We start from the raw sequence: 15,046 nt of genomic DNA on the forward strand, positions 1-15,046 counted from the left end.
AGAAGACCATTCTTCCTAAACAGTCATATACTTTTTAGTTAGCAAATACATATGTAACCTTCTAGACTACCTTTCAGCATTAGACTCTTAGCAGCTTACGACAGTTTATTTTTTTTTTCAAATTCAGAATATAACAGGTTTTTCAGACACTTCTTTGATATCTAAAATTGAAACCTGATCTAATTTCATAGTGTGAAATGCTTCAGATAGCTTTGGACTAATACCTATAACAAGCAACTGAATTGCCCATGCAGTGAGTTAGAAGAGAAGGAGCAGGCAGTCTCAGGAACACAAAATTTATTATCTCTGTTGCCCGAGTAGTACATGAGATTAGGAAATGCTAGTAGTTTCTAGAAAGTTAGGACCAAATTATGATGTTAAGAACTTAATTTCATTTGGAAATGAAAAAAATTCAAGTTTATTTAAATTAGATTCTCCCGTTCACAAAATTGCTATTAATTTCTGTGAATCCGATAGCCAGGGAAGAAGTTTGAGAACCTCACGTGCCAGGAGGCGAGGAACAGAATAAAGGAAAATGCAAAGCAAATCCTTCTCCATCACAGTTTTGCCTACGATTGATTATGTTTAGATCCAGCCCACCATGTTGTTGAGAGTAGAAAAATCAAGGCATTCTTTCAGTAATGCCTCCCTCTTCTTGAAAGCAGTCTACTCATTAAAATTTAACACGATAAAATAAGATTTTACTGTCTTCAAGTCAGTGAAACTGGTTTTTAGGTCATTTAATTTTAGATTCAATTAATTAGATTTAGTCAGTGCCTGTGTTGTGGAACTCTGGTATTGATGATGGAAAACGCATATTGAGAGGTTTTGGGTATTATTGTAGTGGCAGTATACAAGCTTCCACAAGATCGCATATTGAGAGCAAGATAGTCTGACCTTATACGACATAATTCAGTCTTCTCTGTGATTTTTATCACGTACTTAAAGTCAAAAAGTAAATTTCATGTTTTACTTGAGAATGTATTTTCATCCACTAAGTGCCTAAACCTCATATAACTGACTCTAACACTGCCTGTAGACGGTTTTCAAACCCAGCTGCGGTTGTTCTTTTGGCTGGCGATTCTAGTCTTGACTTATTTTTAATACTGTTTTTTTCTCCTACAATTTTTCTTTTGAGAACAGATCAAACAAAAACTCATTCAACAGCTGGAAAAGGAGTGGCAGGCTAAGTTGGATCAGACTCTAAAGGCGCTGAGAAAGGAGACCTCAGACTGTGGCAGCCAGACTGACCAAGCCGCTGCCCTCGATGCCCTTCCCAAGGCAGAGATGGCAGCCATTGTGGGGGGACAGGAGCAAGCCCTCCGGCAGGATTTGGAACGCGAGAAGGAAAAGGCTATCCAGGGGGCTTTGAAGAAGCTTGAAATTGAATTGGAGCTCAAATATTGTGAAAATATGGCCAAACAGGTAATCGGCATGATTAGCGTAGTAAAATTACTCAAACTGCCTTTTAAAAAAAACCTGCAAAAGACAACTTTTGAACTTTTTCTAAACTTTACGCTTTGAAAGATCCATGCATTTCAAGCCCGGCGTTGTGGTGCACGCTTGGAATCTCAGCATTTGGGAGGCTGAGACAGGAGGACCATGGTTCACGACCAGCCTCAGCTACTACTTAGTGAGGCCCTTTGCAACTCAGTGAAATCCTGTTTCAAAATAAAGAATAAAAAAATATAGGGCTGGGGGTGTAGCTCGGACGTAGAATGCCGTGGGTTCCATCCCTGGTACTGCAATAAAATAAAATAAAGTTTCATGCATTTCTAGAGTATAAAACCTGTTATGTTGTTCATAAAGTTTTCTTCATTATACTTCTCTCGTAAAATTGACAGTTTTTGCCGGGCGTGGTGGCACACGTGGTGGTAATCCCAGCGCTTGGGAGGCTGAGACAGGAGGATCGCACGGGTTCGAAGCCAGCCTCAGCTACTTAGTGAGGCTCTCGGCAACTAAGTGAGACCCTGTTTCCAAATAATATATAAAATAGGTCTGGGAGTATAGCCCAGAGATAGAAAGCCCCTGGGTTCCACCCCCGGTACCACAAAAAAAAAAAAAAAAAAAATTGAAAGTTTTTCTATGTATTCTTCATTTTACAAAATGTTTGTTTCTTCGAGATCTCAGAGTTAGCCGAAGAATAAAAGATGGTTTCTATCTGAATGAAGCACAATGAAATTGTGGATCTTTCATATGTAATTTCATAGAAAATATTCCACTAAAAGCTGGGCACGGTGGCGCACCTTGTATTCCCGGCATTTTGGGAGGCTGAGACAGGAAGATCGCGGTTCACGGCCAGCCTCAGCTACTTAGTGAGACCCTGTGCAACTCAGTGAGACCCTGTTTCTAAATAAAGACTAAAAATAGGGCCGGGGATGGAGCTCGGAGGTAGAATGCCCCTGGGATCCATCCCCAGTACCGCAAAAAAAAAAAAGAAAGAAAGAAAATATTCCACTAAAGTAGTTTGTAGGTAAGTAAACTTAAATGCATAAGGTACTTAGCAATATTGGTGCAGAGACCTTATTCAGAGTTGGAGCTGTAGGCGTGTCCCTTTTATGGAACTTTGCAATTCCTATCAGTTGCCAAAAAGTGGTGCCCTTGCCTTTCCTTTGAAGCACACAGAAACTCGCTTTTTAACTGGGCCAAAGGCTCGATTTTAAAGACATGTCATATGGAGAAAAGTAGAGTCCAGGTTCACAGAATAAAGATGACTTGTCTGTTGTATCTAAACTATCACAGTGATTCTTGAGTTTTTCGGGCTCAGGATTCCTTCATCGTTTTAAAAATGGGAGACTTTAGAGAGCTGTTGTTGGTGTGAGTTATATCTACTGACTGTATTGCAAAATACTCTGAGAATATTTTAGAAAACAAGAGCGCCTAAACACACATTCTGCTGGAGGCCAGAGCAAGCGTGTCCTCAGCATAGCATGTAGCCCTGGAGAGCCGAGCTGCTTTTGCATGAGAAATGGGAATGAACAAAGTAGAGAAGGCCTTAATGGACCTTGAAAAGAGCTGTGACCTCAGAGTCACAGGTAGGATTTCTGACCCTCAAAAGGTTCCTAGAGACCTTGATATGTCGATTTGAAATTTATTTTTGAAGGCACGTCACTCAACTATAGACTCCTAAATAAAATAATACTTGAATTGAGTTTTAAAAGATACACTCATCTTGTGTTAATACTTAAAATGAAATACAATGTAAGAGTGTCAAGGACATTTTCAATTAATTAAAAAATAGTTTTCTGAAATGTTTACTAAGTTAAAAAAAAATGTGCCAAGGCCAAAGAAATGTGTTTTAGAGTATATCTGTGATACTTATAAAATTATAACTTATATAAAAAACGGAAGTGTTTCATAATAACTTTTTTTTTTTTTTTTTTGCGGTACTGGGGATGGAACTCAGGGACATTCTACCTCCGAACCACACCTCCAGCCCTATTTCTTATTCTTTATTTTGAAACAGGGACTTACTGAGTTGCAAAGGGCCTCACTAAGTAGCTGAGGCTGTCCACGAACCACGATCCTCCTGTCTCAGCCTCTTGAATGCTGGGATTACAAGCGTGCGCCACCACGCCCGGCTTCATAATAACTTTTTTAAGAAACATAAATTTTGGAAATTGTATTATTTGTAATTGTAACTGTACACGACAGATTATCGTAATACATTGCTGTATGCATGTAACATTACTGGGTCTGTTTCCTTCCCCATACCTTCTCTAAGAATGTACATTTCTATAAAGTTTATCTTTTCTCTACATTTTTAACTCCCTGGAGTTGGCATTTAGTTATATTTAGTATGTTAGTGGGAAATACACCCTCTTAGATCAACTGTGTTCTTGTATATGTGAATATGTGTGTGTGTATCTGTGTATTTTAAAGGAAAGAAATAAGGATTAATTATTTAATAATCAGTCTTCTCATAATAATTGGTGACATTTATAACCAGGCCACACTCATAATGCATTAAACCTTAAATTCATGCCTGAGTTGAAGTATTGCCCTCCTTTTATACAAATTACTTTTTTTTTTTTGTAGTAGTAGTACTGGGGATTAGACCCAGGGGCATTCTACCTCTGAGCTATACCGCCAGCACTATGTTTTAGTCTTTATTCTGGAACAGGGTCTCACTGAGTTGCAGAGGGCCTCACTAAGTAAATGAGGCTGTCTGCAAACTACAATCCCCCTCTGTCAACCTCCCAAGTACTGAGATTATAAGCGTGTGCCAGCACGTCCGGCTTTATAAATTAATTCTTTACAGTAGGAAAGGTTGCTAGATCTAAGGCTGGTGTGTGTGTGTGCACGGAATGAGAGCTGAGGAGGTGGTGGGTGTGGTGACCAGCCAGCGCCGACCCCACGCAGCCCCCTGGCCTGCTTTATCCTTTTTCTCAAGATCAGTAGGTTACTGGAGATGGCATTTGGTGCTTCATATAAAGCTTCCTAAGATAGTCTCCTTCATCAGACACTGATGGGTTCCCACTTCCCTCATGGCATCTGCCTGAGACAGCATGGAAAGTCTGGGAAAGAAGGATTAGAACCTACTGTTGGGGATGAGGTGGGGTCCACGAAGTCAGTGTGACTGTGATATAGCGAGGCACACACTTTACTTTTTATTTTTAAATACACGTGGAATTACGGTTGCTCTGTGCAAACGAGCTCTTTCTAAAACTTGATCCCCGGTTTTGCCGCTGTCTCCTGCCCTGTCCCCCAGGTAGAAACAGCCGTGCAAAACGCTCGTCACCGATGGCTGGAAGAACTGCCCGAGCTCGCCGAGTACAAGGCGCGCTTGAGAGCAGAACAGAAGAAGTGGGAGGAACAGCAGGAGATCTCTGTGGCCAAACGGGTAGGTGCCTCCTGTTGGGGAGTCTCGGCAGCCCTCCCTGCCCTCCTCTCTCACCTCCACCCCGGGTCTGGCCCTGCTCTTGGAGTTACTGAAGGAGTGACCCTGATGGTAATACTCAGCTCTAAGCACAGCGATGTCACCTCAGGCCTAACACAGGGTCCTGTTCTCATCAGCGAGTTTTGCAGGAAGGGAGAATGTAGCTTAGCATTTCAGACTCATAGAAAGATAACTTCAACTTAGAAACTGATTTCCATCCTATCATGCTCTATGGGTGAGACTGAGAACAGGTGTTTATGTAAACAGGTGTTTACATGGCAGTAGCCCTGTAGCATCCTCCTCTGTGCGTACAGGTTACGTGTGCAGTGTCAGTGATCTTACAGCATGTTCTCTTTGGTACGTAGCCAGCTCTCCTTTTCAGCCATGTCATGTTTCTTGAAAACTCAGATGTTATAACCACGAGTACTTTTCCAACTTAATTTACGGGTCTAAATCAGTTCCAATAAAAATGCCAAAAAAAACTGAAAAGACTTTTGTAATTGGACACAATGGTTCTCAAATTTATTTGGAAAAATAAAAGGACCAGAATTTTTTTTTTTTTAGTATCCTGGAAAAGGAGTTGCAGTCCACTCTTACCACATTAATAGAATATATTGGAAAGCAACAGCTTGGTATTGTGTCACAAAAATAGAATTGTTTTTAATTCAGTACAGTACAAACTTCAGAGGTAGGCCCGACTATGAATAAAAGTTTAATACATTGTTTCAAGACAAGAAAATAAGGAATTTTTGCATAAGTAATCTTATGATAACAAGATGACACTTGGGAAAATTGTTTGCCTGTTGTATGCATCATAATAAATGCCAGATTGATGGGCTAAACATCTTTAAGTGAAAGTGTAGAAAAATTAAAAGAAAATTAAATAGTTCAGCTCTGTATCTCAGCAACAACATTACCTCGCAGAACTCAATTTTGAGGCAATGGCTACAAAAGCAAAGAGAAGGTATTAAGTTTAAATATGTACAAACATTTAAAGCAGTTTTGTTTTAGTAGTAATGAGATAGGAAGATAATGAGAAATATTGATTGGAGTATATGATAAAGGGCTTATGTAAACTTACAGGAAAAGCCAGAGCTCATGGATAAGTACCCCGAGGAGATGAACAATGATCTTGGTTCAAATTGCAAAGAATCGCTGGGCGTGGTGGTGCTCGCGCATCCCACTGCTTGGTGATCCCAGTGCTTGGGAGGCTGAGACAGGAGGATCACACAGGTTCGAAGTCAGCCTCAGCAACTTAGTAAGACCCTGTTTCCAAATAAAATATAAAAATATACATCTGGGAGTATAGCCTGGAGGTGGGGAACCCTTGGGTTTCATTCCCTGTACCCCCCCCCACACACACACGCACACATACACAGATTATAAAAAATCAATTGAAAAAAATTTATACCTATCAGTATTAGGAAATAAAAACTGAAACAAACTTAAGGTCCTGCTTTATGTCATATGTGTAAATCTCTTCCGAATTCTCTATGACACACAGAATGTCATAGATTTTATTGTGAGGCCTGTACTACCCAGAAGGGATATCCTCCAAGTACCTCAGTATATTGGAGAGTTATATGGTGTATAGCTCATAAATGGTTTCTCTTGTATTTGTCATTGTGCTTCACAGATTACTCAGGGAAATAATTAAACAGATGAAGCTCAGTTTTAAGATTTTTCTGAAGTTATGTAGTATACAGGTGTTTATTATACCGTTCTCTAGATTTTTTTAGTATGTCTGAAATATTTCAAAAGGAAATTTAAGAGGGAGAGAGAGAGAGAGGAAAGAAATGATGGTGGAGACATTTTCCTTAGCGCTCAGAAGTCAGGTAAAGTCATAATGTTGGGTAGAATATAGCCAAAAGAATATATTTTCTTAAGAATACATATAAATGCAGAAACGTAGGAGCGAGAGGGTGGGTTTGTGTTGCTTCTGAACCTTCAGCAGGACGAGAGTCCCGAGTTGGGTGTGGGAAGGTTCAGTTTCTGGGCTTTCACTCCAGAGCAGTGTCTTGGTAGGTGTGCAGTGAGTCCTGAGAAGCGGTATCCTAACAGGCTCCCACGTGATGATACCGCTGGTCTGCGGCCCGCCTCGGGTCTGCGGGTGCTCTTCTAGATAATATTATCAGCCACAAAACACAATGTTGACATGTTGTACATCCTTTCTCCAACCAAAGGAGCTGGAGAAAGGGACTTTAAGATTAGAGTCATCACCCAGAATCTCTGGAGACTTAAATCTACTTTCCAGAGTTGAGAAGTGCTCGCTCGCGTTGGTTCAATGGTTCCCAACGTTTTCTGCATCTGGGATTCACGTGAGGATCTTTTAAAACTACTGTTGTCTGGCTGACACGCGGACTGCATTTTGATTGGTCTGGGGTGTAGCTTGGGCACTGACTGAGCTTTTTTAAAGCTCTTTACTTGATTCTAATGTGCAGTGAGGTTTGGTGGCCACCGAGTTCAGCCAGCTTGTCCAAGTCTCCTGTGGCACTTCCCCTGACGAGGTGCACATGTTTGGTAAAGTTGAGCTGGTCGTCCAGATTCCCTGGGTCTCCCCCCTCTACTCAGCTCGCCTGGTAATGATTCCCAGACATCTGTTGCCACGTGACTCGTTTTTCTTTTTATTTTGTGTGTGTGAAAATATGAAAATAAGTATTTTAACCTTTTATCACTTTCATACAGAGAGAGCATAGGCCATTTTTCTAAAAATACTAAACATGTTTCACGTTTACCACTGACTTTATTCTGCTGGTAACAGTGGAATTTGTGGCAGCTCTCATGGTCAGTATCATCATGGCCAACGAGTTCTGTTAGTAGAGAATGGAACCAGTGAGATCCTGTCTCCTCATCTTGAGCGTAAATGTAGTATTAGTAATAACCACCACTATCACCAGGCCTGTAGAGATGTTCGCTTCTGTGTTTTGACACTGTTGTATCCATCCTTCTGACTTAGTATAGTCAGGGAATATTAGAAGAGGTCGTCATCCTTTCTGCTCATTATGTATGTGAACATACAAGAACCAAGGAAGCTAAATGACTTTCCTAAAGCCATGCATACCAAAGTAACAATAGCTATAAGACCCTTGAGTCTATGTTACCTACTGGTTCTAGGTTGAGCACTCTGAATGGATTGTCTCCTGTGTGTTTAATCCCAAACAGCCCTATCAAGTTGGCATTGTGGTCCTCTACGGAGGACTGAGGCTCTGAGAGGCTGTGGAGCCTCACCTCCGCAGTGCCATGCTAATGCCGCCCTTCTCCAGAGCGAGCCTCATTATGCTCTTGTGCTGTGCCGCTGCTGTGGTCAGCTAGAACCAGGCATTGATTTCACTGTTTTATTTTGGTTATGGACTATGGTTTTATCTATTTATCCTATTATAATAGAAAATGAGATTAATGAAAATTGACTTATTCTGTTTGCTATTTTTTTTTAGGGGGGTAGAACTGGGGATTGAACCCAGGGGCATTCTGCCTCTAAGCTACATCCCCCAGCCTTCTTATTCTATTTTGAAACAGGGTCTCACTGAGTTGCAGAGGGCCTCAGTAAGTAGTTGAGGCTGGCTGCAAACCTGTGATCCTCCTGTCTCAGCCTCCTAAATACTGGGATTACAAGCATGTGCCACCATGCCCAGCATTAATATTGTTATTTAATGAACTGTTTTAATAACTAAAATTACATTACTTATCAGCAAATAATTAGGGAAGTGCACGTGATATTCCTAAGATTTCCTATGAGACTGCTTTTGTTATAGGTAAAATATACTTAATTTGTAGGGGGCTTAGATTAAATTTGAATCTGTATCCATATTAAAATGACTAATATAGTACTATGTTAAATTAACCACTAATATTAATTTAATACTGATTGTATTAAAACACTAAGATGAAATATTTTATGGCATTAGTTTTGTTAATTACTCAAACATATACAATGAGTATATAAATATGTATCCCAATTTCAATTTCTAGTTCCCAAGAAATTGATGCTTTGGCTTTTTAGAAGACATAAGCATAATCTATTACATGACTTAAGATGAAGGAAAATTTGGCCTCACTATTCTATCTAAATTTACATTTTTTCTTTAGTTTTGACTTAAAGTTCAGAGGCTAATCCAGTCATTGTTTATTTAAATTTTGTTACTAATGAAAAGGATGATGCAGGCTCCGAAGCTGAATATTGTTGTGTCCTTTAGCTCTTGCTTGCTGTGTCCGAAGCTAAAGAGAAATGGAAAAGTGAGGTTGAAAATAGGAAGCCAAACGGAACGCCTGGGAAGGAACTGGAGGAGAAGATCCATTCTCTGCAGAAAGAGCTGGAGCTGAAGAACGAAGAGGTGCCCGTGGTCATCAGGGCGGAGCTGGCGAAGGCCCGGAGTGAGTGGAACCGAGAGAAGCAGGAGGAGCTCCGCAGGCTTCAAGAGCAGAACGAGCAGGACTACCGGCAATTTCTAGACGATCATCGAAACAAAATCAACGAGGTGCTCGCAGCAGCTAAAGAAGACTTTGTGAAACAAAAAGCGGAACTGCTTCTCCAGAAGGAGACGGAACTACAGGCGTGCCTAGACCAGAGCCGGAGGGAATGGGCAGTGCAGGAGGCCAGGCGGATCCAAGTGGAAATCCGTCAGTACGAGGAAGATGTTCTGACCGTCCTGGAGCGTCTCCTGCGGGCTACCCAACAGGAGCGCGTTGGTGGCGCAGGGGGCAAGCAGCTTCCGGAAATCTTGTCGACTTGTCCTTCAAAGTGGGTGTCTGTGCAATGTTTTGAGAAACTGAAAGCCTGCATACAGAAAACACTTCAAGATACGTTCTCCTTACTTACCGAAAAGACCAACCCAGAACGGGAGAAGGTATGTTTCTGAGAGTGCGGAGAGCCGTTGAATGTCAAGGGTGATTGTAGAAGTCGCATGCAGTGATTTTTCTTCTCTTCACAGTTTAAGAGATGTAACACTGGTGTCTTTGCCAGTGGTTTAAGAAAAACTTTTGTAGCAAACCCAAAGGATTGCATATTTCGTTGCCAAAAGAACTTTACTGCTTCATAGCACCACAAATTATGAGGCAGAGCTCTTAGCCTCTAGATGTCTTTTTCCTTTAAAAAAACAAAAACTAACCAAACAAAAAAACAAAAAATCCTATTCTTTGTAAGGACCTGAGTAGCTCTTGTTCCAGTTACGTATTTTCTGGGCCTATGTGCTTCAAGAAATAGGAATCAATGTGTTTAGAAGCCTAGTTCTTGCCTAGTTCTATATGAGTTTATATCTTATTTAGGCCCCAAAATGCTACCAAGTACAAACGTTGATACAGAAACAAGCATGTAAGATGGATGGCTCGCTTACACACAGCCCCGAAGTCAGTCTTATTGGTGCGCTCTATCTGTGCATGTGGCACAGATCAGTTCTTTTCTTTTAGCTGTATAAATACTCTGCAACCAGCTTTTAGTTTGTGTGGAAGGTCTCATAAAATCAAGATCTTTCTGCCACACGATTAGGGAAATCAGGCATCCATGAAAGATCCAGAATGGTGTTCTAAGTATCATGTCCAGTCATTTCAATCTGTGGAATTAGAAGTGGAAAATATTGCCTTAAAAATCAGTGAATTTAGTGAGCTGTATTACCTATCACAGGGGCCGACACACAGAAGACATTCAGTAAATGTTAGTGAAGAAATGGCCTTTTTGCAAGACGTTTGACTTAGTCGAAGCCACAGTTCCTGTCTTTAACTCAAAATTCTGCTGGCTTTTCCTAGCTAATGACAGTATATATTAAAGCACTTAAAAGTACATTAGTACTATTTAAATTTAAAATAACTGCCGGCCATGGTGGCACAGGCCTGTCATCCCAGCATTTGGAAGGCTGAGACAGGAGGATCATGGTTCACAGCCAGCCTCAGCTACTTAGTGAGGCCCTTTGCAACTCAGTGAGACCGTGTTTCAAAATAAAGAATAAGAAATAGAGCCGAGGGTATAGCTTGGAGGTCAAATGTCCCTGGGTTTCATTCCCAGACCCGCAAAAACAAAAAGAAAAAAATTAAAATTACTTGCTATTTTTAATTCATAGGAGGCAAAAGGTTGGTGTTTTAGTTGCTAATGAGTTTGACCCTTGTTATTCTGAATTTTCAAGAATAATTCTGATCTCAAATGGTTTGCCCTATGGTTTGATCACAGACACCATTCAAAATATCTGAAACTCATAAGTAAATGTGCAAACTCATGCCACAGCAGTCCAAGTCCTGTGTCAGTTTTCTAACTTGTCAAATATAACGACAAGCGTCTAGTCCATAACATAGTAGCACTATATTTATTTCACTAACATGCTGATAAAAACATGGACGCTGGTTCAGGCAAGATTGGTTTTTAGCTGTTTTTTTCTCATATTTTTTAAGATCAGCAATTTCAATAGCCATTACAGACATTAACTCTGAAGATAATTTATTTCAGAGAGATGTAGCCAAGGCCCCTGTGGATCCAGCCAGTGGGGGCACTGACAGAGGAGATCCTAGAGCCCCAGCCGCCCAGACTGCAGCCACTTCTGGACACCACACGCAGCCCTTGGCCTTGAGAGAAGCAGACGCTGGTAATCGGGTCTTGTTCCCATCAGCCCTCGCTCTGCCCATAAGCCTTCCACAGGGTTACCTCCAGAAGAAAAGGAGATCAGAGATGTGGACAGTTTTCTGACTGAAGAAATGTAAACGATTGTGCTAACGTAACGTCCTGCCTCGCCTGGGTTTCATTTTGTATTTAGAAGATAGGGTGATTTGGCTCTTTTGTTTGTTTTTTTTTGGTGGTACTGGGGTTCCTGGAAACCCTTCTACCTCTGGGCTACACTCCCAGACCTATTTATACTTTTTTATTTGGAAACATGGTCTCCTAAGCCAGCGCGGCTGGCTTCGAACCTGCGCGATCCTCCTGTGTCCGCCTCCCAAGCGCGGGGATTATAAGCGTGCGCCACAACGCCCGGCTCTTCTGTCTTTTTATGGACTTCACCCCATCCACAAGTGATTCTGATCACAAGGAAAATAGTGAGAGTTTGAACAGAGAGAGTAGTCATGTTTTTATTCCCTAACGATTGAGAACTGCCCAATAATGGAGTTTTTCATTGAAATTACTTAAGCGTATTTCAAAAACTTTTAGGTAGGGAAATCTTTCTGATATATAATATATATGATTGGTATGTATGATACCAGTGTGATGCTTCATTGACTAATTGATGGCCATTAACATAAATGGCACCATTTAAATGAACTAAAAGGCCAGGAAGAGCTAAGAATAACTTTTTTTTTTTTCTTTTGTGGTACTGGGGACGAAACCCAGGGGCATTCTACCTCTGAGTGACACCCCAGCCCTATTTTTTATTCTTTTTTTGGAAACAGGGTCTCACTGGGTTGCGAAGGGCCTTACTAAGTCATAGCTGAGGCTGTCCTCAAGCCACGATCCTCCTGTCTCAGCCTCTCAAAAGCTGGGATTACAAGCGTGCTCCACCACACCCGGCCATCCCAGCCCTTTTTATTTTCTTTTATGTTGAAGCGGTCTCACTAAGTTTCTGAGGCTGGTCTTGAACCTGTGATCCTGTGATCCTTCTGTCTCAGCCTCCCAAGTACTAGGATTACATGCATGCACCATGCCCACTCCACCGCCCATTTTTATTGGACTTTTTCTCATTATGGATTTATCATACTTCTTCATGATTAAGCTCAGATTGTGCTTTCGTGGCTGGGACTCTTGCCGGGGTGACTGCTGTCTTATCTGGATATGGTATCCATTTATCTTTTATTAGGGAGGGCCATTTTGATCACGTGTTCAGAAGTTCTTCATTTACATTACTGGAGGTTTTGTCTTTTGCAATTAATAAGCCATCTGTGAGGAGAGACTTTTAAGACCTTGCATATATCCTTTTCCTCATAAAACTTTCTCTGAGATTTGGCAGTTGTTGATTCTCGCCAGATCCCGTCTTTACCATGATAGCTGCAAAATGATAATGTTCCAACCCTAGACCTCGCTCCACTTTTACCATTTGCACTCGACATGTTGCTGTAATTAACGGTTCTCCACTCTCATCTGCCTGTGTATATCCAGGTGTCTGTCTACCCATCTGCCTGCATACTTACCATCCCGTTCGTCCATCCACCCGCAGGATTATTGATATGACTCACATTCTTATTTTTTCAATACTTTGCAGTTCATTATTACATTTAATTAGTGTACAGATCGTCCCAGATTCAGCCAATGGAGCTCTTTCCAACTGGCTCCTGTGTCCTTATTACATGGCCTGTATTTCGAGTGCTTTCTGACTCTCTGGCATGGCAAGGTGATTCAGTTTTATTGACTACGTACCCTCTCCCAGTACTGGAGTCAGCCATTTTGTGAAGGTCCCTGGTTCTCTTTAGTAGGCAGTGGGAACCAAAATTAAGATCTGAGCATTAAATTTCATAGCACTATTAAAGTAGATGGCGTTAATCTAGTTTTACATATTAAAAAGCTAAGCCTCGGGAGGGAGGTTAAGTAATGTGCTCTGAGTCACACAGCTAGTAAGTAGTAGAACTGGATTTAAACCGTGTGTGTGTGTGTGTGTGTGTGTGTGTGTGTGTGTGTGTGTGTGTGTGTCTTTTTCTCTCTTTGGCTGCATGCTTTCAGTTACACTGTAGCCTTTTTTTTCTTTTTTCTTTTTTTTTTTTTTTTTTTTGCGGTACTGAAGATGGAACCCAGGCGCATGCTATCTCTTGAGAGACACCCCCAGCACTGTTTTCTATTCTTTATTTTTAAACAGGATCTCACTAAGTTGCAGAAGGCCTCACTAAATGGCTGAGGCTGTCCGCCAACCGCGATCCTCCTGTCTCAGCCTCCCGAATGCTGGGATGACAAGCGTGCGCCACCACGCCCGGCTCTGTACCCGTTCATCATGGGTCGTGTCTGCAGTTTTTTTCTTTTTCCTCTCTTTCCCCCACCCCCGTCCTGCACAATTCTTAGTCTAAACTGATATAAAAAGTTTTCTGTCATTTAATTTTTGCAGATAAGAAAAAGATCCTTGAAATTAAAGATCTATGCTGTGGACACTGCTTCCAGGAACTTGAAAAGTCGAAGCAGGAATGTCAAGATCTGAAAAGAAAACTGGAGAAATGCTGTAGGCATCTTCAGCAAGTAGAAAGGAAGCACAAGGATGTAGTGGAGAGAATCGGAGGTCAGCCCTTCAAGTTGTTTGCCACTGGCTCAAGCTCTTTGACGCTGGCTGGAGTGTTCAGACGCGGCCTCCTTGTTGCTGTGTGCACTGCTGCTCTTGCGGCTCATGTCGACCCATGTGCCTCTTTTCTCTTTACTGCCTATTAACTTACAAGAGGAACATTTCAGCTCTGATTAAAAGCTTCACACTCCTGTCTTCCTTTCTTGATTGGACAGGTATTGAGGGCGCAGCATTGAGGTGTCAAGCAGTATTCACAGTGGAAGGGTTGGGCAAGCCTCATAAAAAAGAAAAAGAAAGAAAGGGAGAGAGAAAAAAGGAAGGAAGGGAGAAAGAGAAAGGAAGAAAGGGATAGGGATAAAGAGAGAAGGAAGGAAGGAAGGAAGGAAGATGGGAAGGAAGGGAGGGAGCGCAGCGTTCTAGGCGAGGGAAGAGGCTCAAAGAGAATGGGCCTGGGCTGGCCTCCATCCAGGCCACTCGTCACAGTGCTGTGAAGGCGTCTCTCCAGAGGATTACCTTCTGCCATCTCCTCTCCCTCCTGAAGAAGGGAAGGTATTGAGCTTGGGCAGCTCTCTTTACCCTCAGTATTCACCTGCACTCTGTGTTTAATACTTTTTTCCATTTGAAATGTTTCGTATTCCTGAGTTGGCCGTGTTGTCTTTTCCTGCTAGACCTGACATATGATGGCATCTGTCTCGTGCTGACCCCGCCATTTACTCTCTGGCCAATCTCTCATCCCGTAGGGCGCAGCTCAGCAGATGCCCCCTCATCCGCAAAGCCCTCCTTGGTTTTCCCATGTGGGTTGAGCGGGCCAATCCAGTGAGGTCTGCAGCGCTTGTCTCTTCCTCCAGGATGCCCCCTATTATACCATTCTGCATTTTATTTATTTCTACTTTTCTTTAATTTCTTATTTTGAATCAGGCCCTCACTAAGTTGCCGAGGCTCACTACATTTTGAGCTTATTCAGAACCTGCGATCCTCTTGTCTCTACCTCCAAATGCTG

The 15,046-nt window shown here is 41.8% G+C and overlaps 1 protein-coding gene across 1 annotated transcript in view; it reads left to right on the forward strand.

Annotated features, from left to right (window-relative positions):
* Positions 1 to 15,046, forward strand: part of CEP152 (centrosomal protein 152) — a gene marked incomplete at its 3' end in the record, with an annotated part of 84,826 nt that overhangs the window by 62,487 nt on the left and 7,293 nt on the right. Inside the window, exons 18-22 of the mRNA XM_080707021.1 lie at positions 1,144 to 1,425; positions 4,712 to 4,843; positions 9,073 to 9,723; positions 11,310 to 11,445; positions 13,879 to 14,046. Coding sequence (XP_080563147.1) covers positions 1,144 to 1,425; positions 4,712 to 4,843; positions 9,073 to 9,723; positions 11,310 to 11,445; positions 13,879 to 14,046 — 1,369 coding nt within the window. The remainder of the gene's footprint in view (positions 1 to 1,143; positions 1,426 to 4,711; positions 4,844 to 9,072; positions 9,724 to 11,309; positions 11,446 to 13,878; positions 14,047 to 15,046) is intronic.

Source organism: Muscardinus avellanarius (genome assembly GCF_963383645.1).
Source record: "Muscardinus avellanarius genome assembly, chromosome: 12".
NCBI lineage: Eukaryota > Metazoa > Chordata > Mammalia > Rodentia > Gliridae > Muscardinus > Muscardinus avellanarius.